Source organism: Panicum hallii, chromosome 8, assembly GCF_002211085.1.
Source record: "Panicum hallii strain FIL2 chromosome 8, PHallii_v3.1, whole genome shotgun sequence".
Lineage (NCBI taxonomy): Eukaryota > Viridiplantae > Streptophyta > Magnoliopsida > Poales > Poaceae > Panicum > Panicum hallii.
The window spans coordinates 17,241,881-17,268,239 of record NC_038049.1 but is presented as its reverse complement, the minus strand read 5'-3'; the positions used below and the strand labels follow the sequence as shown (position 1 = coordinate 17,268,239).

At 43.8% G+C, this 26,359-nt stretch overlaps 3 protein-coding genes across 5 annotated transcripts; 1 reads left to right on the top strand and 2 right to left on the bottom strand.

Moving 5' to 3' along the window:
- Nucleotides 1–9,822: 9,822 nt before the first annotated feature.
- On the bottom strand, nucleotides 9,823–10,647 carry LOC112903655. The gene has a single exon (XM_025972889.1). The coding sequence runs from the start codon at nucleotides 10,645–10,647 to the stop codon at nucleotides 9,823–9,825; it is 825 nt and encodes a 274-aa protein (XP_025828674.1).
- A 3,185-nt stretch (nucleotides 10,648–13,832) lies between these two features.
- LOC112903217 (DNA-directed RNA polymerases I and III subunit RPAC2-like) lies at nucleotides 13,833–16,563 on the top strand. 2 transcript variants are annotated; one of them, XM_025972450.1, is made up of 4 exons: nucleotides 13,833–13,972; nucleotides 14,087–14,217; nucleotides 15,524–15,600; nucleotides 16,109–16,563. In XM_025972450.1, exons 2-4 carry the CDS (start codon nucleotides 14,117–14,119, stop codon nucleotides 16,249–16,251), a joined length of 321 nt encoding a protein of 106 aa, XP_025828235.1. In that variant the 5' UTR covers nucleotides 13,833–13,972; nucleotides 14,087–14,116; the 3' UTR covers nucleotides 16,252–16,563. The 2 variants fall into 2 exon arrangements, with proteins under 2 accessions (XP_025828235.1, XP_025828237.1); XM_025972452.1 differs by having other exon boundaries at nucleotides 13,839–13,972; nucleotides 14,058–14,217.
- A 658-nt stretch (nucleotides 16,564–17,221) lies between these two features.
- Nucleotides 17,222–21,268, bottom strand: LOC112903159 (uncharacterized protein At4g06598-like). 2 transcript variants are annotated; one of them, XM_025972374.1, is made up of 5 exons: nucleotides 21,108–21,268; nucleotides 19,995–20,692; nucleotides 19,346–19,421; nucleotides 19,132–19,258; nucleotides 17,729–17,928 (listed from the first exon to the last, which is right to left on the bottom strand). In XM_025972374.1, exons 2-5 carry the CDS (start codon nucleotides 20,669–20,671, stop codon nucleotides 17,729–17,731), a joined length of 1,080 nt encoding a protein of 359 aa, XP_025828159.1. In that variant the 5' UTR covers nucleotides 20,672–20,692; nucleotides 21,108–21,268. The 2 variants fall into 2 exon arrangements, with proteins under 2 accessions (XP_025828158.1, XP_025828159.1); XM_025972373.1 differs by lacking the exon at nucleotides 21,108–21,268 and having other exon boundaries at nucleotides 17,222–17,928; nucleotides 19,995–20,671.
- Between the last annotated feature and the right edge of the window lie 5,091 nt (nucleotides 21,269–26,359).

Here is a 26,359-nt window from a genome sequence, read left to right as displayed (position 1 = left end):
TGCTCTGGTCTTGATTACAATCTTGTTAGAGCCTCTTCCTATGTAAAGATCCTAGCATACCTTGTGTATCGACTACTTAGTTGATACACCCTTGCAACTATGCTTAGCAATCGGCTACTAGTTCAGCCGATTTTCGATAGGCGTGACTCCATCGGCCATGAGCCTTTTGACTTCTTCCCTACCGGCGAAAGCCCCTCGGCCCGATGTTAACCACCCTATCGGTCCGATCCGATGTTAGTACCCTGACCGACCTGGTCCGATCTAGACAACCGCGTCGGCTATGCATCAATCGGTTGTTTTGCTGATATAATCGAACCAATCAAACACTAATTACTTCGGTTAACACTCCAGTCAAGAATCGGATAGGCACATCCAATAGAGAACGTATCTATCGGCTAAACACAGCCGGTACAGCATAGGGAATCGTCTACTTATGCCGGTTCACAAATCTAACGCATGCGCACGTATTAGCTCGGTCAATGTTCACACTCCCGACTATTTTACCAATACGCAATCAAATAGTACCTACCCTGATCGGCTAGCATGCTGATGCTCACAGATCAGCTAGTTTCCTAAAAACACAAATCGGCTATGCCGATGCGCACAGTGATCAACTAGCCATCCGATTTAGATAACGTATCGGCTGCACATAGTCGATATATCGGAGATGCACACACGATCTTAGAGTTCTGTTATCCACTGATCTAAGCCAATTCCAGTTGTTTCCCATAGCAGTCAATTATGGCCGGTCAATCCTTAATTTTCCCATCCTTATCCACACACTGTTATCAGCCGATTTATCGGCTGAGAGATCGGCTATATGCTTACCGGTTACATACCCTCAACCACATCTTCTTTAGTCTAATTCCGCACTTATGGTCTCACCAACCTAGTTTAATATTAGTGTTCTGTTACATCTAATTCTTGAAATAGGTCTAACTTAGATAACCCCATCGGCTGTACGGCACTCAATTGTTGTGTTGACGTAATCCAGCCGATGCAATCACACCTAGTTACCTAGGATAACACTTAAACACATCTCAGTTAAGACACAACTGCTTTAGGAAACACCCCTTTGCTAAAGTAATCGATGTTTTCATCGATCAATTAGGAAACCGATGCACCTATCCATCAGCTACACAGGCCAAAGTATATAACTCTAAATCAGGAAGATAGCACAGTAGACACGCCTCTGTTAGACATAACCAAAGCACGTCAATCGGCTAAACCTGATGCATCCTCATCGGTTAAGGCCAAGACCTATACACCGACCAATTAGATAACCAAACATGCTACCTAATGAAGTTAGTATAGATGTTTAGGGTAACCCACCCTGTTGCTTAACGTAACTAGTTAGATTAGTTGATACTCAATAAATGACTGCCCAGTACAGGGTAGTTAGGTTGTTTATTGAAATGTAATATTCTTTTATTTGGATTGCAACTTTATTGTGAATTAAATTAAAAGTATATGCATTCCATAATTTATAGCTTTGCACGTCATGTAGATTACCAGCTAATCCCGAAACCAGAAGGAGGTTATTCTGAAGACCCCGGGAATCTCGTCGCGGAATTCTCTGAAGCCCCGAACCAAGGTTCGGAAGATATTAACTTGACTGACCCCAGCCCCACCAGCGAAGGCAAGCCCCGGACATAACCCTACTTTATTACACTGCAAATTATACTATTTATATATATCTGTATGCATTAAGTTCTTAGGAGTTGTTTGGAAACCTTAGTTGCATAATTCCAGGAACCGATGTATTGAACACTAGTACTTAAGTCCGAATAGCTGCTCTGCTTATAGGACCGGTAGAAGTCGGGTGATTTCCTGTCACTCGCGCGATATAGGAATTGTAATGTTTACATTCCTGTTATCACTATAAGGATGACGGACGGGAGTTTGTGAGGTATCATGGTTGAGATGATATCCCGTCTGTGTTGTTGAATTGGATAAGGTCGCAGTGTGTGGTAGCGGTGGTTAAGCGTTTGAAAGTACTAGCCACATGCCGTGAAATATGGTAAGCGGTAAGCCTAGTAACCAATCGGCCCGAGGAGTGGACATACCCCCCACCACATGTATTTGCTTCTTTTGCTTACTTTGTTCGACGTGTAGGAATACGTGTTGCTGGGCAACCAGGAGTACGGGTTTTGTAGTCGCGCTACAGACGTACGTCCTGCACTTTGGAAGTGCGTATGGTCCTGCAGTCGCTTGTGGTGGATCTGATCCACGAGTCGGAATGAAAGGTAAACGATTGCTTCGGAACAACCCTGTGGTGTTCCAAGCGTGTGAGTTAGGTTTACCTTGCAAGGTTGAATCTCGATTCAGGAATCGTCCGCTTCTCACGATGAATGAGACTGCTTGATCCCTTTACCACATAGAGTAAGAAGTGTAACTAATGATGGAACAATCTTGATGGATGATAATCTCTACCTTGCCTGCTTAGTGTAGGTGCTAATCTAGAATGGATAATCAATTAGAACCTGAAAGCTAAAAGTTGAAAATTAAGGATCTACTCTTTGTTGCTTTTCAGCTGAAAACTCTACCCAAAGCTAAAAGCCTTCATAAGTCTAGTTACATGGCTAAGTATACCATGAGACGGGTAAGCCTTGCTGAGTATTAGTATACTCAGCCTTGCTAGTTGTATGTTTTTTAGGTGATATCTGTGAAGACCCTACTCTTCCCTTGCCTTGGCCCTGTGCTCTTCCAGATGATTGGTCCGTGGAATGGGATCCGTCCCCGGCCAGCACTGGTGATATCGAATGATGTCGTGCCCGGGCTTAGCATGGCATCCGTCTGGACGACGTGTTAGGAATCGTCGCGTATGTTTTCCGCTGCTAAGAACCTTAACTTTAACAGTTTGTAATGTTTTCTCTAGATTTGAAATTTCAGATTGCTTTTAGAACTCTTGTAATGTAATTCCCGGTGATGTAACATATGATGGTGACTGTATCTCTGGACTCACCTTCGTGTGAGGTAACCTTATTGATCCTGTGTATCGGTGGTTTATCGGGACGTTACCCGACAGGCCAAGGGGTTATATCGTTTGAAGCACGTTGGAGCCCTCGGAAGTGGACTCGCGTACTTGAGCCGGTATAATTCAGGTTGGTTCTGCCACAGATGGACCCTAGAATGGTGGTTAAAAACAAATTTAACCACCATTCTAGGGTTCAAACAAAAATGTGACCAAAATGAAAGTTGTACAACTTTTCAAGTTCTACAACTTTGTTTTAGGGTTTGAACTCCAAAACTCAAAATATGAAGTTTTATTTTAAGACTTGGACTAAATTTGAATTTTATAAAATTTTTGTCCTTGTTAGGGTAAATTACATATAACCTTGGGCCTATTTGCAAATTGCTAAGTAAGTCATGATTACTTATATTATTACCCTTTGGCCTCTAGTAATTTTGGAAAGTTACTTTTGTAAATCACCTATTTCGCATAAAAAGACTTGTACTTTTAATAAATTACACAAATACCCCTATTTCCACAACTTTACTCAAATTTTTACACAATTTAACTCCTACATTTCTAATGTAACTGTTGTTACAAACTGTTAAAGTTAAGGTTCTTAGCAACGGAAAACATACGCGACGATTCCTAACACGTTGTCCAGACGGATGCCATGCTAAGCCCGGGCACGACATCATTCGATATCACCAGTGCTGGCCGGGGACGGATCCCATTCCACGGACCAATCATCTGGAAGAGCACAGGGCCAAGGCAAGGGAAGAGTAGGGTCTTCACAGATATCACCTAAAAAACATACAACTAGCAAGGCTGAGTATACTAATACTCAGCAAGGCTTACCCGTCTCATGGTATACTTAGCCATGTAACTAGACTTATGAAGGCTTTTAGCTTTGGGTAGAGTTTTCAGCTGAAAAGCAACAAAGAGTAGATCCTTAATTTTCAACTTTTAGCTTTCAGGTTCTAATTGATTATCCATTCTAGATTAGCACCTACACTAAGCAGGCAAGGTAGAGATTATCATCCATCAAGATTGTTCCATCATTAGTTACACTTCTTACTCTATGTGGTAAAGGGATCAAGCAGTCTCATTCATCGTGAGAAGCGGACGATTCCTGAATCGAGATTCAACCTTGCAAGGTAAACCTAACTCACACGCTTGGAACACCATAGGGTCGTTCCGAAGCAACCGTTTACCTTTCATTCCGACTCGTGGATCAGATCCACCACAAGCGACTGCAGGACCATACGCACTTCCAAAGTGCAGGACGTACGTCTGTAGCGCGACTACAAAACCCGTACTCCTGGTTTCCCAGCAACACGTATTCCTACACGTCGAACCAAGTAACCAAAAGAAGCAAATACATGTGGTGGGGGATATGTCCACTCCTCGGGCCGATTGACTACTAGGCTTACCGCTTACCATATTTCACGGCATGTGGCTAGTACTTTCAAACGCTTAACCACCGCTACCACACACTGCGACCTTATCCATTTCAACAGTACAGACGGGGTATCATCTCAACCATGATACCTCACAAAACTCCCGTCCGTCATCCTTATAGTGATAACAGGAATGTAAACATTACAACTCCTATATCGCACGAGTCCACTTCCGAGGGCTCCAACGTGCTTCAAACGATATAACCCCTTGGCCTGTCGGGTAACGTCCCGATAAACCACCGATACACAGGATCAATAAGGTTAGACTTCTTCTTCTTCAACCGGAACGGGAGTGTTGAGGTCTAGCCAAGACATATTGAGAGTGTGTGGCGCTTCTCTAGATTTTTTTGGCATGAGAACAGCAGTCGCAAATAAATAGGTGCACGGCAAAACGCTCGAGCAAGGAAAACCAGTGAGCGCACTGCAAGGCGTCCAGCGCGCGCATGAAATGAAACGCAAAAAAAAGGCGGCTAGCAAGCGCTCCAGCGATGGAAAAGCGAAAAATAGGGCAGCCAACGAGCCAACAACTCGAAACGCAAAAAAAGTGAAAAAAACACGCCTAAGCAACCGAAAAGCGATCAGAATCACGCCAGCACTTCTCCAGCGCGCGTGCTACACGTCCCGCACCCTCCCCGCACAGTGCCATGCAATCCCATGCAAAAAAAAGACAAAAAGAGCACTCGCCAGGAATCGAACCGGCACCCTCTAGCCTCAAGAGAAGCAGCACAAACCAATCGAGCTACGTGCGATTTGATGGCTAGAATGCCCCCGCCACCCTATTTAATATGGGCAAACATGGAAAACTAACCTCTAATTAATCACTCCTTGATATGCACAATCATATCCTAAACAACTTCTAAATCATATACGGAGGGAGTACTCCCTAGGCTCAGCAAGTCAGCATGTCTCGGTCACTCCCAGCGGCCTGTTCAGTACCGCCACGCACTCATCTGGCGAAGCCCACGCCCATTACATGCAGGACCATGCAAGAAAAAGGACCACCAGTCTGTAGTAGACGCGTGGCGGGCCTCACGCTTGCGTTTTCTCCACCACGTCCGCTAGCATGCGTCTTGCTAGGCTCGGTCCAAGCGGAACAATAGTGTCAAGATAAATACCTAGCCAACGACAGAGACACAATGCACCATGATCCGGGTGCACGAGATGTTCCAAGGGAAGCGGTACTTTCGATTGGAGCGCCTCTCCGGTGTAGAGAGCTTTTGTATCGAAACGCGAGGACATCCGCAGGTGCGGAATTGCGGATGTGCAAGGAAAGGGTAGGACTCTTTAATTTCCATGATGACACAGTCCGCTGGTAGCCTATAAAACAAGTGGACAGGTTGCCATAACCAGATTACGTCCATGGATCTAGAATGCGGGCTTGCGGCCTAACGGGCTGTTGGGCTGAATGCCTGATCTCCGAAAATGATACCAAAATTTATATTTGGAGACCCTAAATATAGGGTATTTTCCCGGTAAAATATGGTAGTAGCTGGGAAATCTGCTTACCCGATTTTGACCACATATTCGCTTGGTTGGAATAAGTCTACATACCCTCGAACTATTCGGGTCGGAGTACTTAACCCCCCCCCCCAACGACAAAACCGGATATTTAATGGTCTGTTCTCGAATCCCGTGCACTTAACTAAGCGGTTTCGCCACACTAGACGTTGATGTGGCCTCCTGACTCATGGGACCGGCTTGCAAGCAACACAAGATGGCTAATGGTGGGAACTAAGTCATCTTTCCCACCTAGTAGAGTGCGCTGGGCTATATCTCCCGCGGTGCCGACGGCGGGAGGCAGCAGCCGCGACAGAAGGGAGCGAGGGAGGGAGGGAGGGAGAGAGAAAGAGGAAGAAGACCAGAGGGGAGAGCGTGGGCGTGAGGAAGAGGTTGCGGCCATGGCGTTGTCAAGCTCACGCTCGTCTCGACTGTCTGCATCATCAGGGAGAGGAAAAGGAGGCGGGGAAATGGAGAGGTTGAGTTCGCCGGTGCCATACCGAGTAGGTCCCTATGACTACTCACCAGAAGTGAAGTGTCACAGCAATAGGAAGGCGCCGTGTTGGACTTCATGGAGCGACGACAACCCGGACCGGAGGTACTTATATTGGTAAGCCCTTCGTTGCTTTTTCCCTTTGGATTTGGTCTGGCATGCGATTGATTTGCTATTTGGCTGTGCAATTTGAGTTTAGAAGCCCAGGGATTGCGGCTATTATGTATGGATTGATCGTGAGGCCACCCAATATGAGCGGTTGTTGTTGTGTGATCTTCGTAATGCTGTTTGGCAGCTAAGGAGGGAGAAAGCGCAGGAGCAGCAGCAGGTTGAGAGGGTTCAGGAGCAAAATGCAGAGCTCAGGCAGGTGATCCAGCAACTAGAAGAGGAGAAGGATGAACTGAAGAAGAAGATGGAGAAGATGGAGGAAAAGGAGCAACTTGAGCAGAAAGAGAAGAGGAAGATGAAAGCAGGGCTCAATAGATTGGTTTAGTAGGTGCAATGTAGTTTTTGTTCTTTTAGGGTTGTTGTTTGTCCTCAAGTACTCAGCAATGTGACCTGTTCAATTAGTGCCTGAACTTTTGATGTAAATGTATGCCCAACTTGAAGCCTATTTCAATGTGAAACGAACTGGTTTGGCATTGCATATCCAGTGGAAAATGAAAAATATGGTAGTTAACAATATTGCAGATCTTTGCATTACCATTCCCATAAGTTCTTAACTGAATCCATCCAAATCTTTACAGAAAAAGACAGTCATCACATAAGACAGTAAAGCTTGAGTAGCTGTCATCACCAGCACTAAATATTTACATCAAAAGATAATATTAGCCTGAGTGACTATCATCACCAGCACTGATATCAATTTACAAAAGACACGTTGTATTACAAAGATGTATCCTAATCTAGACATGTTCAGTACTTTTCACCAAACAACAGGTAGGAAAGGCCTCCTCTACTCCTCCTTGGGATGCTCTTCCTGGTCTGCTGAACTAGTCCTTGAGAAGATGTTGCAGGTGCTGGTCTTGGGCCTTGAAAAGTTGATGCATTAGCTGGCCTTGTTGCTTGAGCAGGAGCTGGCCTTGTTGCATGAGCAGGAGCTGCCCTTGGGGCTTGAGAAGCAGTTGCTCTTGCTGAAGGAGCTGGCCTTGTTGCATGAGCAGGAGCTGCCCTTGGGGCTTGAGAAGCAGTTGCTCTTGCTGAAGGAGCTGGCCTTGTTGCATGAGCAGGAGCTGCCCTTGGGGCTTGAGAAGCAGTTGCTCTTGCTGAAGGAGCTGGCCTTGTTGCTTGAGCAGGAGTTGCTCTTGCTACTTTGGTAGGAACTGCCCTTGGGGCTTGAGAAGATGATGCTCTTAGGGCTTTCTGTGCTCTTGGTGGTGCCTACAAGATCAGGCCATATTTATGAGGCAATGAAATGTTGAAACAGAAAATAGGAGGAAGCAAACATGAAATGTTCTTACACTTGATCCTTGAGTAGCTGTTGCAGCCTCACATTGCTTCCTATTTCTAGCAGCATCCCTTTTCATGTGTGCATTCTTCCTTTTGCCTGCTTCCTTGTTGTAGGGGCACCTTCTGTTGTTGTGAATTGTTTTCTAGCACAAGCTACATTTTATTTGCACTCCAACCTTGGTTAACTTTGTTCCAGAAGGCTTCTCACCTATCTCCCTAGTTCTCTTAGTCTTCTTTCTCCCAGGCATCCTCACGTAAGGAGGAGGATGTGGCCTTGGCATGTCAAAAACTAGACAACTCTCTTGTCCTTCAACAGGTTGCAGGCAGATCTGGTAGGTCTTCCTGTATTCTGTGATTGAGAAACATGGATGAATGAAGTCATCCAAATTCTGTGAGCTCATGTAGATTGCACTTATTGCATGGCAGCATGGTAGTCCAGATAATTGCCAGTATCTACAGCTACAAGTCCTTAGAGCCAAATTGATAGTAAACTTCATCTTGTCCTTCTCTTTCACTTCAAACCCATCTTCTCCATACCATAGAACATAGCACTTGGCAGATCTTTCTATGTTGAGCTTCAGTTTCTTGAAGACATTTGGACATATTGTGCCAGTCCATTTTTCTGTCTTGCTTCTGTTCTCTTGAAGCGTAACCATCACTTTGCACCTTATGACCTCATTCATAGAAATGATAGGTAGGAACCTAGAATCCATGATAGAGTTGTTGAAAGATTGACACATGTTGTTATCCACTGAGTCACAGTTAGATCCTAGCTTGAAAAAAGCCATACACCAGTGCTCAAGATCTGTTCTTAGCATGTCCTTAGCCCCATCAGGAATCTCTTGAGCTAGCTTTGCTTTGTTGTAGTGAAAATGACCTGACATGATGATTTAGCACACCTCCAGAATTTCCTTTGCAACTTCTGACCTCCAACCCCAAAACTCCACCCGACCACCCTAAGCGCCGCCTGCCAAGTGCCCAGGAGCAGGCAGCGCTACGCCGCCGCCCCATCTCCTCTACGGCCCACCTCTGCGCTGTGCGCTAGCGCTCGTGTCTTGCGTGCCCGTAGCTCCGCCAAGCACCAGCAGTCATCTGCGTCGTCCCCCAGGCCCTAATCCCCATCTCCATCCCGGCGGTCACCAGAGAGACGCTGCACGGCTGCAGTGGCCAGATCCTGACAAGGAGACGAGCAGCCGCCTAACGAGCTCACGTCCTGACAACAACCAACCACACTGCCACCACAGCCTCAGATCTTAAATTAGTCTTAGTACTCGCCTACTTGTTGCCTGTTATTTGTAGTCAGAAATAGCTGCTTGTGGATTGTGATACTCGATAAATTGTACCAGATGATTTTCAACCCTTTTACTTCCTAATTTTGTTTTTCTTCACAATTTAAGTTGGACTCATCTTGTAAATTGTAATAGTTGTTTCTGTCTTTGTTTCTTTTGCAAATTTGGCTTATGTTTGATCTGCAATTCACTGGATTGGATATTTCTCTGTGCTTCTGTATGGCACCATTGGGTCGGCCCAGGGGCCATCATGTCGAACACCGGGCGAGCTCGGGCCAAGAATTTCAGCTTGATGCTTGGGTCGGGCCGGGTTCGGGCTGACGAAAAAACGCCAGTTTTTTTTTGACCCTACCCGATAAATGATCAGGTCTACTTTCAAAACACCCTTTTGTTGGTCAAGTATGAGAACCCACCCTTCACCTCCATTACTGATTTCCAAGTCCTTCTACAACAAGCCTAGAAACCAATACCATGGGTCATCAGTCTCATGTTCCACATACGCCCATGCAATTGGGTGCATCTGGTTGTTTGCATCCCTTGCAATGGAACATAGCAACTCACCATTGGTTGCACTCTTGAAAAAACAACCATCCAACCCAACTACCCTTTTGCGTCCAGCAAGAAATCCCTTTTTACAAGTATCAAAACACACATAGAACCTTTGAAATACTTGCTTCAGTACTATCTCTGGATTGAGAACCACCACCAATGTGGTGCTAGGTTGCTTCTAAGTAATTCTGCCTGATAATCATAGATCCTTGAGCACTCTCCTTTGGTAGAGTCCAAAGCTTCTTGTAACACCAAAGCTTTGGCTCTCTTGCACTTGGCAATAGACACATCACATATAAAATCATTCAGCACAACCTGCCTGATCAGTTCCACCTTCCAAGTGGGATTGTCAATGATCTGATCCTTGTATCTTTCAGCAATCCTCCTAGAAGTCAGCAACTTGTTATCCCTCCTAGGTGGGCAGCAATGGTCATCCACAAATGTCACTACTTTGAACCATTCAAATCTGCTGGTTTTAGAACCATAAATCAACCATTTGCACCCTTTCCAGGAGCATACAGCTCTAACCTCGTTCTTCTCAACCTTTGGAAATAAAACGTTTCTGTGTGTTGTCAAGCCATACTTAATGAGAGCTTTCTTGATCTGCCTGCTTGACCTGAAAGTCATATCAAGAGCAAATACAGGCACATGAGCTTTGTTGTCATACCTATTCTCAGTGCTCTTCCACCTCACAGTTTCACCATCTCTATCCTCTCCATATGTATAATCATCACTTGAGTTCAAATATTCACTGTCAGCATCTTCTAAGTCCTCATGTTCAGCCCCTGATCCTACTTTCTTAGCTCCTATGTCCATCCTAATCAGCTTGACAAACTGCCTCGATTGTTCTGTTTCTTCATCATCTCTAGAGCTGTTCAGATCTTTAGCTTGGTAGTCAGCATCTGAATCATCACCACCATCTAAATCATCTTTAGGTTGGTCTTGAGCTTCTTCCATTGCTGCTTTGCCCTTGTCTTGAGCTGGTAAATTAGGTGACTTGTAAAATTACTTGAATGACAGTAAATCTTTGTCCACATGCTTCTTTGGGGTTGTCACCACATCAACAGGCATAGATGCAAGAACATCAACATCCATTTCTTCTGCTTGACCATCAACACCTTCAAATTCCTCATCAGCTTCATCATCTGCCTCAGACATTTCCAATTCCCAAACACTTTCTTCCGTTTCTTTTGGCTCCTATTCCACAACCACCTCCTCAACATATATATCAGCCACTACACCATCAGCAATGTGCTTAGCAATTTTGCAACAAGCATTGTCATCATACAATAGTATTAGACCATCATCCATATCCATTTTTGGAAACAGCCAATGCAATTGAACTCCACCCTCCACAAACATGTAATCAGCAAGGTGCCCTTCAATCTCAGGTAAACAAATCTTGTTCATTTCAATGTATGACATCCCAATTGTCCCACCAAAATACAACGGGTGCCCTCCAACAGTCAAGACCCTCCCCCCACCCCCCCCCCCCCCCAATAGTGAAATCTGATCGCCAGTTTTGCTAAAGGATCCATGCTACGTGAAAAAAGGAGATCAATCACCTACCAAAGGGCAAACTACCCTAAAGGTATCTCTGAAATTTAAGCTACATGTAGGCCTACGGTTCAAACAAATACGAATTGCCTCCTCCTAACCCTACAATCAGCAAAAAAGCATCCAAGACGGATAGACTCAAGAGAAAGGCGCTAACTTCCCAATCAATTTCACCACAAATCGATGCTCTAATCCACACGACTACAAAACCCCAACTAAACCCCACTGATTGACCCATGCCCTAGTTCGAATCATTGAAATCAAAGGGAGCAGACTGCGGGAATCAATTTTGAAACACTAACCTGAACTCTTTGTGCAGCACGATCACCAAGATTTTGTCCCGATCATCACCTCGCCATCCACGTCGCCGGAGAGAAGGGGTGGAGCTAGCGAGAAGGTGGGGAAGAACAGAGGAAGGCGAAGGGGTAGAAAGGGCTCCACCTCTCCTTTAATCCGCCATTCTGTGTCGCTTAGGCTAATCACAATGGGGGGTTTCATATCCCTATTTCTAAGAATGCCATGTCAGCTTGGGGGATGAATGAAATACTATGCCTCAATGGAGAGTTTCATTTCACTGTTTCCAAAGCTAACCAGTGTTTCCACGAGTCAGAGTCAACATCAGCGTCGAGCGTGGCGAAACCGCTTAGCAAAACAACTAAAGGGGGTTAAGTGCATGGGATTCGAGAGAATAGACCATTAAATGTCCGGTTTTGTTGTTGGGGGTTAAGTGCTCCAATCTCAATAGTTTTGGAAGGTATGTAGACTTCTGCCTCGCTTGGTTTTCCTGAACTTTTTCCCATTTTCAGATTTTACCGTATGGTATTCAGTTTGTTTATATGGTATATGGACATATGGTGTCTGACCGGTGCAATATCTTTCTGTTCCTGCTTTCATCCCTAGAACAACTTTGACAAGCAGGCTCTTAGCAAGCTTTTCCTCAGTGGCACAAGCACGGCCAGCCGCGGGGCTTGGGGTATTGTAGCACTTGGAGCTATAATTTTGTTGAGGAAGGATTTGCTCCAGGCTTTGTTTCTAGTTTTATTCCACGGAGAATATTTATGAAAATATTTAAAAATAATATTTATTATGAAAAATAGATATTATAGGGAGATGAAACAATGTAAGACAATAACAAAGTATATTTTTTTCATTCATAAAAAGTTGAATATCAAGGCTAAGAGAAATCCTCAACAAAGTGCGAAACAGAGAGCAGAGGAAGGAGAGGTGGTAACGGATCATAACTCTAATGCTCTCTTCACAATTTAACTTGACCTTATTTAGTTTTAGCTCAGAACTATATAAAATTAGAGCCCGACCCTTTTAGTGCCCGGCCGAACCCTTAGGTTATGTAGGCTAAAATTTGAAACCCTTTATCGCCCCTACTCAACCTATCATATTGTGCTACCAAAGATCTATCACCACTTGTTGTCTTTCTCCATCTCCAAAACCGTCCTGTCTCTCGCATGCCCTAGAAATTGTGTTCGATCGAATAAAGAGGAAATAGCTATTCACAACAATTTCTCCGTCTCCCATGCCCCCCTTACATTCTACACCACTCCTACTTAGGGATGGCAACAGATCCAAACCTATTGGATTTTGCCGTTCCAAATCCAAACCTATGAAAAATATCTAAACTATTAAAAAATTCATACCTGTGACGGGTTTAGAATTTTGCCAAACCCAAACCCATCGGGTTAACGGGTACCCATGGCACCCGTGGGTCTACACTTTATCGTACTAGTTTTTATCATGATCAATAAGTTTAATATAGTAAGCATCAAATTTATAGCATATAGAAATACATGATGAGTAAGAAGTCCATTGTTTATTAAAAATTACTGAAGGAAATAAAAATATAAATAACAAATTCTATATTTAAATGATCATAACACCATACAAAGTCGCAAATCAATCCATCATATGTATATACAAACACTACAACTGCAAAGCAATAACACCCCTACCCGCTACCCAAAATATTCAGGGTTCACCAAAATAAAAAGCGAAGGGAAGGGATGTTAAGTTTACTATAAATTCTCAAAATAAAATGACAATTGCACTAGGTTGGATCGAGTTTAAAAAACTCACGGGTTTTTACGGGTTCGGATATTGTAGGAACAAATCGTGCCCATAAACCTAATGGGTAGAACTTTGTGCCCATTAATAAATCCACGGGTCTAAAAATTAACCTAAATCCGTGCTCTAATGGAGTAAAAACCCGTCGGGTCTCGGATTTCGGGTACCCATTGTCATCCCTACCCCTAATATAGATCATTGGGCATCGGCTAGCGTGGCATTTCTTCCTACCTATTTTTTTATAATCCAAGTAGTTTTTTCCCCCCAAATAAGTAGTTATAAACACAATATATCTATCAAGGTTGCATACTAATTATGCATTTAATTTAACTTATGAAAAAGGAAAAAAGAAAACACAAGAGCTTACTAAATGGGCCAAGTACTCTGCTGGTGGCCCGTGCGTGGCCTGTGTGCTTCTTCCCCCGGTGAGCTGCTCACGATGGGCCTTGCTGCTTAGTAGTCCGTGGGCCGTCGGAAACGTGGAAAGAGAGATCCACCGTCTTACCTTTCGGCGCCCGTGTCCGGAGTTCCGAAATCCGAACCACTGCGCCGCGCCGCCGCCACCTCCCGCGCGAGAAATTTCTTCTCCTTCCTCCACGGTATCAAATCCTCCCTAAAATCTCAAACAACCAATCCTTAGCTACCACTGGTGAGTTTCTGCGTCCTGATTGATTTCTCATTTGTTTTCGTTTCCTCGCATCTTTTCTATTTCTAATTTCCTTGCCAATGTTGAGCTTCTTGCCCGTGTTTTCTTGGGGAGCAGCTCGCCGGACCGGAGGAAGGCGGCGCGGCCATGGAGCACGGGTCGGTGACGGACTCGACCGCGTCGACCTTCTCCATCATGGAGGAGGACCACACCCTCGCTAACTCCGCCAGATTCGTCCTCAACCAGGAGTAAGTGAAGCCAGCTGTCCTGTTCCCCCTTCATCATTATCCAGCCTCCAGAGAATCCGTACCTATCCCGCTTGTGATCTGTGGAACGCTGCGGTTGTGCTGCCATTGTCCGATTGAGGCAACAGAGCGTGCTTGGAGGAGGAAGCAGTTCCGGGAACAGTGGATAGAAGGACGGCCAGTAGGTTGTGTTTCATGGCCTGTGTATGTTTGTAACACCGGTCTCAGTGTGAGCCGGGTACAAGATTCCACTAGCTGACCATGCCTTTTATCCTTCCTGAGGGCCATGATCAGCGATTGCCTGTCTTTTGGACTTCGATATGACTTCACGTTTTCATTCTAGCATAAGGCGCTAGAACGGTTACCTGATTTTAGCAAATTAATTGCTACATTATTTCTACTTCTATTCTACTAGTTTGGGAGGGAGAACTGCTGCTGCTGCCAGGATTTTATTTTATGTCTCTGGTGTTTGGATTCACAAATCAGGTTGGCCTGTCTTCGTGGATCATGAATATGAAACTTCGTTGGAAGGGAGAGCTCCAGTTGCTGCAGAAGTTGACATTTCCAGTTTTGGGATTGAGAAACTATGTTGACTTGTCTTTGTGACTTTGTGGGTCATGACTATGAACCTTGTCATTGGTTAGAAGTATGTAGCTCAGGCAAACAACTCTTACCAGATGATAGCAGTTTGTGGTTAAGGGAAGTTTTTGGTGCAGCCCCTTGATCCGTATAACAGAGGATGCTCAGAGAATAGTCACCTTTAACTGTACTTTGATTTGTTCTATAACAAATTATACACCCTAACTCCCTGAGTTTAGAACTGGACATCTCAAGCACAAAGTCAGGTACACTGTACACATGAAGCTTTGCTTTTTCTTTCATGCATTGCCTGAGTCCCAAACAAGACACTATTAAAGTTATACCTTTTGTTTTCATAGATATGTTAAGTCCCAAGGCACACTTTAAGCTTTACCCCTTTTTTATGAGAACTAAGCTTTACCTGTTTGTCTCCATACATACACTAAGTCCCAAGGCAATCTTTACAGGTGAATTGTTCAAATTGCATGTTTACCAAATATATAGGACAAGTAAAATGTTCAAGTCAACTCCAAAGAAGCATACATACAAGATGTTGCCATCATCGTCGTGCTTAAACCATTTTTTTCAATAGAGTTTATTATTAAGAAGTGTGGCGGAAAGCATTCAGTGAACCTTGCACAAAAATTTGATATGGATACCAGAAATTTTGTACATTTTGTAATTCAAGGCTACTAATTCTTTATATCTGACATTCTTTCTGTCTTCACAGCCCAAGGGTAGCATTTTGTGGATATAGCATCCCTCATCCTGCTGACAAGAAAATCAACATTAGAGTTCAGACGACAGGTACCATGAAGTGCCATATTATGCTGACATTCTGGTGTTTCCTTTGGTCATTGTCAAACATACTAAAGGATGAAGCTGTTGTATCGATATGTTCTTCACTTAGTGCTTATTTATTGAATTTTCTAGAATCATATTCATTGTCATGCTATTTTCTACAATTATGTCTAGTACCTTACATAGATGGTTTTTTACTTTTTCTAATACATTAGTGTGGTGGTGGTGGCCATGATGCACTGAATCATTTGTCATATAGGATATCAAGATGTGTTGGGAACTTGTTGAATATTTCATCCCAGAAACCACAGATCTAATATGTTATTTGTTTCAGGGATTGGTTTTTTGCTAAAACTAACTGCTAATGTAATATTGATGCTTCACTTTACATTCTGATCAGATGATACCGTGATTCCATCTCATTGCCATTAACTGATCGTTCAACAGCTCTATTGCTGCTCTAGTTCCTGAAGCGGGTGCTCACACTCCTGACTCATGTTTGTTCTATTGGCAGGAGATCCAGCAAAGGATGTACTGAAAGATGCTTTGCAGGATCTGATGGTTATGTGCCAGCATGTCAGAGGGATTTTTGACATTGCAGTGGCTAACCACAGAGCAAAGAAACCTGCAGAACAAATAGACGTTGATCAGAAATAGAAACGCTGAAGCTTCTGAGCACCCCTCGTGGTGGAGACAAACTCGATATTTGTATGCTTTATGCCAATTTTGCTAAAATCTTAGTATTTGGATAAGCACTGTTACTGCAAACATCTTGGTCACTGCTTTGGAAAGAGTCGGAGCTCATCGTCAGATTGAGGTGTCTGTTGTAATTGCTGTATACACTGGCTTCCTTTTGTGTAACACAAACTCTTGCAGTTTATCGCAAACTACTTTCACCAGTATTTATTATGATGGTTTAAACTATATGTATTATGTAAGTTCAGTTTCCAAACGGGCACTCGATGCACACATTTCTGTTGCTGAGTCATAAGGATGCTCCCATATCAAACTCTTCAACACTGTACTTGCAGTTTTCTCGAATGGAGTAAAAGCACCATCTACCATGATGGGCTTTGCCATATACAGTTATGGTCATTTACAGGCTAAATTTTACATACTACTCCCTCCATATCAAATTGTAGGTTGTTGTACATAGTTAATGTATATCTAGTGTATAATAAAAACTATGTATCTAAATTGCATACCAAATTGTAGGTCGTTTTAGCAAATCTAGGTACATACTGCTCCCTCCATATCAAATTGTAGGTCCTCTAGGTACATAGTTAATGTATACCTAGTGTATAATGAAAACTATGTATCTAGATTTGCCAATCAACCTATAACTTAAACGTAGGGAGTACCAAACAAAGAAAAATTTAAGTTTGTGCAACTGACTCAATTATGGTTTTGATTATTGCATCTGCTTCTTTAGTTTTAAAAATTTAAAACCATACCGACAGGGGCACATGAATAGAAAACATACAGCCTTGTCATGAATAGTAGGAGACAAGGAACAGCACAATGTTTCCTTGAGAGGAGAGCAAATGAAAAAAAAACTAAAAAGTATAGCGCAAATTGAAAAGGTTGACAAATATTGACAGAATTTTCATAGGAGACTTGCAGCATCAAGGACAACCTGAACTCTGAAAAACGCTAATACTTCATTTGTACTAGCTTATTGAGTACTGATAAATAATAACACAACATACAGTTATCAGGGATGTGGCACATTTTCAAAGCACAACTTATCTGATGCTGACTAGTGCTCCACATTCCACTGATAAGGCAGAACTAATCCAAACATGGCTACAATGTATGAAAAAAGCTCAGGAAACAAGAGGATAGTAACAGATTAGAACCCTAGCATGCGAAATGGTACAATGATGCACGAAAAGCGTCTAGCTAAAAAGAAAACCCTAAACACCGCCGACTGGTCGAGCATCAACAATGGACGCAAGCTGAGGATGACCGCCAGGTGCATATCCCGAAAGAATAAAGATCAGATCCATAGCTATTAGCCTTTTCCGGTGTTATTCACGCAATCCAAGTGCACTTCTCCTTTCTTGATGGAGATGACAACCACACAGTGGTGGCGATTGATATAGAACCCACAAGAACGGAAAGATGAAAAGAATTAAGTACGAAGAGGCCCAGAGAGAGCATCCCGGCCTGAGTTGGGGTCTTTGTGTTTCAGAGACAAGTTGGCAAACTGGGCATCAAGGTCTCTGCTGTTACTGCGAACAAGAGCAGGAGCCTGTTGTTGTTGTTGCTGCTGCTGCTGCTGATATAGTGATCTGAGACGACCAATTTCCCGCTCAAACATCTCCTGTTGAACTGAAAAATTGAGAGAATGTTCAGAAAATTTATTTATTTTTCTTATCAGAATAAATTTGTTGCTCGCATTCAGTATCAACAAAGCAATGCACTGCTGAAATGAAAATCAATGAAACGAAGATGCTTAGTTTCAGATTAGGTTAGTTAGTTATTTTGGAGAAATATAGATCCTCGTATTTTTGTTTTGTTAGCCAGTTAATTTCTAAGATGCCATTTACTATTTGACTGTAAAGCGGATACAACGAGTCAACAACATATTGAAGGCCTTATGAAACATGACCACTGACATGTTGATTATGTATTTGACTGGCCACATGATGGACGGCTATAAAGCACTATGCATGGATAATCGGATATATGAAACAGTTGCTCATTTCGGAAAGCAATATGCATGGATGTATGAAACAATTACTCATTTTGGCTTTAAAGTATACACTGTGACGTATGACCTTAAGTTCAGCATGTATATTGGGCTATTCAGTGGTCACGCAGAAGTTGTATGTATACTTGCATACGAATTTTAGCTGTCACTGGGGTGTGTGGGTGTGCGTGGTAAGAGTTCTTGTCCTTTTTACTTCTTAATACAAAGATATGCAACTCTCCTGCGTGTTTGAGGAAAAAAAATAGCTGTTATTGGTTCTACCATGCTTCTCCAAATACAATTCCTTAAACATCTTGGTAAAGGTTGGAAACTGGATTAGCCAAGTTTAGATTGGCTAGGTAGTAGGTAGTTCAGTTTTCTAGCTATTAGATACAGGTTCCTTGGGTCCTTGAATTAATCAAAGAAAGGAGTGGTATGTCAACTGAATTTAATACAAGTTAGAAACCAAAATTTTCTCAGAACAGCTCCGCCGAGGGTTCAGCCATAGATGCATAGACATCATACATCTTACTGGAAAAACTATTCAATGCTAAGGCCTCACTTTGGAGTTGGGACAGATGTCTGCATGCCATTGCTTTTTTTTTTCTTTTGGATGCTTTAGTTGATAAGACATAGTTCCCTAAAAAAAGTATCCTCTTTGTAGATGCTTAATAAGAATTGATGTTACATGTCCTCTTAATCATCATAGGATGCAACATGGGAATAAACCAGAAAAAAAAAACAAATGGAGCCACTATCCAGTTAACTGAAGAATTTTATTTGACATGTCTCAAGCTAACATGTATATCTTGTCACATTATTAATATCTCAGCAAAACTTACAGCGTTTAATTAGTTGCTCCTGTGTTAGACTCTCCAGTCTTTGCTTCAAAGCTTTATTTTCCAGGTCTAGCATAATATTCTGCTGGGTAAGAAACTCCATTTCAGCAGACACTTCTACCCCTTCTGACTGCATAATCAAACATAGATTTCTTTATGTGGCCTATAACACCAAATTTTATAAGACAAATGAAATTCATTCATGCAGTAAGCTCACCTGTAATGCCTGAACTCTACCCTCAAGCTCTGCAATATACTGAAGCTTCCGGACACGGGACCTCTGAGCATATTGCCTGCAACCAATAGAAAAGTACACTTTAATGCATAAAAAACACACAATCATTGTAATCTCTATTCTCCACAAATAGGACTGAATGAACTGGATGATCCTAATTTAAATATTAAATTGTGTGATTCCAGATTTAAATTGACAAGTCTATATTACGATATCTTTGCTTTCAGCCAGTGTAAATAAAATTTGCAGCCCATTTTTGCTAGCATTATAGCGTGTGCACATCGCAATCTGTAGGCCTGCTCAATACCACTTGTTCATTAAGTTACAACACATATGTGGTCATCAAAACATATGAAATAAATATGCAGTTATGTGCCCACAATAATTCAATGCCCTGTGGCATACAGAACAAATTTCAACAAAAACACTGCTACCGCCCTCATGATGAAGTCTATTCTCAAGGTCAAGAAAAAACACCAAATAACATAACTGTGCTATTCTTAGTGTGTGCTTAATGTTATGGTGAAAAGCCTAGTTCTTTTCAGATTATCATAGTGATATTGTGACTATTATAGCAGTATCATGCAAGTGCGAAACCATAAAATTCACGTTGAGCAGTAATCAAACTCACTGTTTAGCCCGCTTGTTGTCCGCCTCTGACTGTGCATGCTTCGGCGGCACACCTTCCTTCACCCCAACCTTTTGATCATGACCAGCATCAACAGGAGTTCTCTTGTCCATGCCATGGTTATGATCCCTCAACGTGTTTGGTGGCCCATGATGCCCCCCAACCTTGTCTTTTGTTGGCATCGGCAGGCCGCCGCCATGCCGGAAACCAGCCAGATTCGGCATGCCTTGCTCCCATGGCCGGCCATGTGCCCTCCCAAACGAACCTGGCTTGGCATAGTACTCCTGAACACCACCCCATGGCGCAGGCTGCCCACCTCCTCCCCCCATCCCCTCGAAGCCATTGGCATAAGCACTGGCGCCAGCAGCAGCTCCGTCGAACAGTGCGAAAGAGTCGCTTGACGACCTGCGGTGGCCGGCCCGGCCGTGCTGCCGCGCCGCTGGCGTCTCCGGCTCGTTGAGCAGGTCGTCGAGCCACGACGGCGGCTGCTCCTCGATGAAGCTCTCGGACGACGTGCGCTGGTGGTGCCCGTGGCCGTGCCGGGGATGGGCGGCGGCGCCCTGCGGCCGAGCGATCGGGCCGCGGTCGGCGTACGGCGACGGCGCCCCTGCCGCCGCCGTCGGGAACGGGCTGCGCGGCGGCAGCAGCGCCTGCTTCTGGAGCTTCGCGTTCGCCATCATCGTGCGCTCCGACCGACCAAACTGCGAAGGAAACACAGGGCACAGCTCATATCTCAAACTCGACGCCAAGACTCGAGCAAATTCGACGGCGAACCACCGAGAGCTTGCTTCCAATCCAGGAAGGCGGATTGGAGGAGAGGTTCAGCAGCAAACTACCTACAGATCTCAGCAAACACGCGTGCAAAAACAGTCAAGTAGTCGGCTCAAATTCGCGTCAAAGATTCGATTTTTCCTAGCACAAGCATCAAATCGCAGAAAGAAAACGGTCAAGATCCACCAGAGAACGAGCTGGAACACGCAAACCGGACGAAGAAGAGCGGCACGAGAAGCAAATCGAAACTGAACCGCAAGACAAACTGGAGCGGATCAAGAACAGGACCGGACCTGGCCGAAATTCAACGAGAGAAACAACCAAAAACCCATGAAAAACACTTACCAAATCGGCGGCTGCTCGTCCAATCACCCCCTCCTCGAACTGGGCCTGATACTGATGTCAAGCAATTCGGATTTTTCGGCGGAGTGTTCAATAGAGGAGAAGAAGGGGAGGGGAAGGGGAGGGGGGGAGGGGGAGAAGGATGGAGAGAAATCGCAGTGGTGGGGTGGAGAAGAAAATCAATATATTGCGCTTCTTTTTTCGGGGTGATCGTGTTTGGGGAAATGTCGGGGCATCATTAATTTACGGAAAATATAGTCCGTCGGATTCGACGATCGGACGGTGGATGATGCTGATACGGATATTCTGTGGTGCGGGGATGCTGGTGATCCTACTAGCGGCGAGATAAAAGCTATGGTTACCCAGGGGCGCTCACATGTGGAGCTGCACGCCTGCTCCAGCTTAAGGATCGTTGGCAATGGCACCTACCAAGAAGTGAATGCTGGACCTCTTAGCATCATTTAAAAAGTAAATGTAAAATCCATTTATGAAAACAACTTTTGTAGGCCGACTGGATAAAGTACTAGTTTGAATCTTTGGGTACAAAAGTTATCGCAACAGTTATTTGTTGAGGAAAATTATTGCAAAAGTTCCTAACATATTTTTTAGCAAACAACTAACCATTTCATGAAATTCCAACAGTAAGTGTAGCTAGCATGGGGATGAGGCAAGTTATATTTTATTAAAAATCCTAGCTTAAGTAGTTAGGCAAAAAAAATTATGGTTTAAGTGAGCAAATTTGAATAAATATTAAATCAATTTTATGCTCTTTCAAACTGCAAGCATGTACCAACATATTACTTGTATGATTCACGAATGTACGTGTAAAGAATCAACAAGTTCAATGTGTTACCATAAATTGTAATTTGTGAGGATGCAAAGCCAATGGCCACTTTTCACTGACACAACGGATGCTATTTTCTAACTTCATGGTGTTTACGGTGGTGCTAATAAAGCTCAGCATCATAAATCCACTTGGAAGTTGGCACAAAAGGCCAGAGTGAAAACCGATGAGCCGTTTTGTTTTTATTTTTATCTCTATTTTTCGAACTGGCAGAGCCGTTGTTGGTACATGTAACGAAGCAAATAAATGTGTCCTTGTTTATGGAGCCCATATTGGGTAGTGGGGCAGCGTGAGTGAGCAACCAGAAAACAGCTAGTGCCAACAGCAAGACAGCTCAGGGATCCAGCTGCGACCACAACATGATTCGGTGGTGCCCTGCTGTTTTTTAATTCCGTGACATGATAATATCTTTATTTATTCTGCCTGGTCTTGTTTTCTCTCCCCTTGTTCCCTTTGGCCCTTTTTCTATATCCTAGAGATCATCCCATTGGCCTCATTGCGAGAAAGCCCAAAAAGCAGCTCATGTTGGCTGCGAAAGGGAGAACACAGCACACTAGAAAAAAGGATGGCAACATGATTAGTGATGTGCAAGGAATTTTGCAATTTATTTATGCTTGCAATAATTTTAACAAACAGACACACACTAAGGGTTAATTTTATTGGGAAAATAGCCAACAAGGCAGGAAAATTTGCTCGCTGCAGTCCACTTGTACGTATATAAATGTGTGTTTCATTTGAGCCATGTAAAATGTCTCGAGATGTGCGGAGGTTACAATGATTAAATCCTACTCCCTCCGTTCCACCTCCGTTCCAAAATGCAGGTTATTTGGGGATTTTTAGATTCATAGTATTTGCTATGTATCTAGATATAATATATGTCCAGCTGCATCGCAAAATCTATGAATCTAGAAAAGTTAAAACAACTTACAATTTGGAACAGAGGGAGTATGATAGTATTATATTTTAGGTGGCCATGCATATAAAAAGAGCAATTCTCTTGTATAGTGGTTTCATGATAGTATCTAAAATAAATCTCTACTAATTTCTAGAGAGTTTGGCGGATCATTTCTTCCATCCTTTGACTTTTGGTCTGAAATCCATGTAGAATTAGCGCTTGGCGAGTAAAATTGAGAAAGACCCAAGTTCTCAACCAACACGTATAAACTCTTTTAAGTATTATAATAAAAAATACCATTACAAGATATGTCTAGTGTCTAATATATCACAATTTTTATAAAATTACTTTTAGCATTATAGTATGCTAATCAGTATATTTATATGGCTTTGTCCACAGCAAGTCACACACATATTTGCTAGTAAATTACACAAGAAAATATCGCAACTATAGAAGAAAAAAACGTAAAGCTTACTATATTTTATTTGGTATTCAATACTTTATACATACCCATTTGTTCTCCTGCCAATAATTGTCTCATTAGTTGCACCTCAAATACCATTAATATATATACTCGGGTGGCTGAGGCTAATCAAACCCACTCTTTCTATTGTGCTTGCTCATGGTCCCAACTAATCAAGGAGGCAATCACTGTAGTGTTTCAGTGTAATGATGATGGAAACTTAAAAGAAAGCCCGCATATTTGTTTTCCTAATGTAAGCATTCCTATACTTTCCTGCAGTATTGTTAAATGGCAAAATTGTACTTGTAGCCTTGCTGCTTTCTCAAAGGGAAATATTATCGTTGACGATCAACATTGACACATTGGAACTTCCAAACGAAATCAGAATGTTCGACTGAATGTAAGTCCAGTTAAACATCAAACATTCCGTTCATTGGACCTTTCAGTGAGAAGCAGAACTTCCTGCTACTAAAATGTTTTTGTCCAAACAAAGAACCCAAGTCTGGCCAGGCATCAGACATTCTGGTAGCATCTGAACTTCTGATCCAATTTGAACTAGGTCTTTTAAAAGGGGACAAGTCGGTTTGAGAACGAGTTTTGATGGATGATTCAGACTTGAATCGGGATGTTAGTTTTGGTTTGTCATAACATGTCCATCGTGTTTGTTCGTAATACTTGTTTACCAAAAAAATCTTCTAGCTAAAACCATCTAAGGACAATGGCCAACAACACCTATTGGTCATACATGCTTCTCAGACGATAAATTTTATCTGCTATACATTATGTCTAAGGACGATATCCGCCGTACATGATTAAACATCTTGCCACATGCTATGTTAGGATAATATTTCTTCAAGTAACACTTATTAATTGCTGTAGAAATTTCTCCTTTTGTAAAGTTTCTATCACATAAGAATTTTTCGAGACGATACTTACAACTTTATCCGACCTCTTCTCGTAGCACGAGGGGTCCGTGTGTTCGACATATGTGGCATGTTGTTGTGCAAATAATTATGTTTACACTCTAACAATAGTAACAATATGTTAGAAGCATATTGAATACTTCTTTAAATAAAGTGTTGATGCAGACACACACATAGACAGACACATAGATCTAGGCACACTCACCCCGATAAGCATAAGCATGCGCACACACCCTACACCTATGTATGGGTATTTATTTCCAAGAGATTGGCGATAGATCTTGAGATGATCTAAGTAACCACATGGCCATGCATCACTATCGACGGACAAAATGCCTACCACCTACCACCGGAAGAATAGCGTCATTTAATCCTGGAATAAATCCAAGACAACCTGACTATGTGAGCCCATACGCTAAGTTTAGGACTCAAATTCGGGGGTGCAAATTAGATCACAAGGAACATTACTAAGTGAGCTACGTGTAGTTCATAGGAAACTGAGTGGTCTAGTGGTTCCATTTTCATAGGTACTTTTGGAACATAATGTTTGGGACCACTTCAATTGTGTATCAAGAGGGAGGGTGTATATACATAATTTATAGTCTCACGTCAAGAAGATGAGGACAAGCTATCCGGTTGGATGTCACCATTGGAGTACGTTGGCTCATGAGTGTCACAGCAATGTTACAATCTAGCACAGTTCCTAGCACTACTACCAAAATGATTCGAAGCAACGTCCGATCTTTTTTCAGGAGCGGGTCAAAATATAATCCGTTCCTCAAAAAAGTGAGGATGTTGTAGCAGCTAACCCGCCCCTAAAAATGGGGCTCATTTTCAGATGTGGATGATAGCGTCACTTACCCCAAAAGATGCATTTCGCCCCGCCCCTAGAAATTCCATCTTTAGGGGCGGGTGACGCTAGCACCCGCTTCTGAAAATGCCCACAAAAATCTGGGTGCCACCATTCTTCCTCCTCCCGGCAGCATAGTGTTTGCTCGAGGGAGGTGGTGTCCGAAAGTCCAAAAAAAAGGCAAAATGGGAGGGAAGGTTTTAAACTTGATTTCCTTCAAGTTAGGGGCTTTATGAGGTAAGTTGAAGCTATCCAATATATTTTCTAAGCATTTTTGGATAGTTTTAAGGCTCAAATGGAGCTCGCTTACCTCTAACTAGATCTAGATCTACATGGTGTGGATGTACCATTTGGGGCTCCATTTACCTCAAACCTTTGGATGAATTTAGGATATTTTAGTAGGAGAACAAGATTATGTAATCATTTTGTGACGCCCTGAAAATTCACTTAATAAAATCATGCGCTAGAGTGATTCGTAAAAACGGTTCGACGTCAAAACCCTAACTCTAACCGGAGCGCTGTTCCGTTCCGCATCGCTCGCCCACGCGCGACCGTCCGCCGTGATTAACGCAGACGCGACTCCCTTCCTTTTTCCTTCCCTCCTCGCGCGAATACCGCGCGCATGGCCGACCGGCCGCGACCGTTGCCGCAAGTAGCGCCGGCGTTCCTCGTGCCGCGCGCGAACCCCGCGCGCGCGTGGCCGACCGGCCGCGGTCGCCGCCGCGACCGGCGCCGACGCGTCCTTTTTCTTTCCCCTCTCTCCTTTTCTTTTCTCCCTCCCATTCTTTCTTTTCTTTTTCTTTTTCCCAACCTCTCTCTCTCCTCTCTCTCCTCTTCCTTTTTCTTTTTCCCTTCCTTCTTTCTTTTTCCCTCTTCTCTTCTTCTCCCCTCTCTTTCCCCTGTCTCTGCTCCCGAGCCCCTGCTCCCGCGCGCGTGCCTGGCCGCACCCGCCGCACCGGCCACCGGCCCCCCCTCCCCTCGCGCGCGCCTGTGCACGGTCGCCCGTACCCGCGCGTGCACCACGTGCCGCGCCGCCCGCCGTGCCGCCCGTCGCTGGCGCACGCACGCGGCCGCACGGCCGCCGTGGCGCACACGCCGCCGCCCTGCCCCGCCCGCACTCGCCGCGCCCCGCCGTTGTGCCGCCTCGCCCGCCGTGCCGCCCCTGTGCCCGCACACCGCCGCCCGGCCCCCCCACGTGCACGGCTGTGCACGGCCGCGCCCCGCCGCAAGCCACGGGCGCCATTAATGGCCGCCCGTGGAGCCGCCCCGCCGGCCACCGC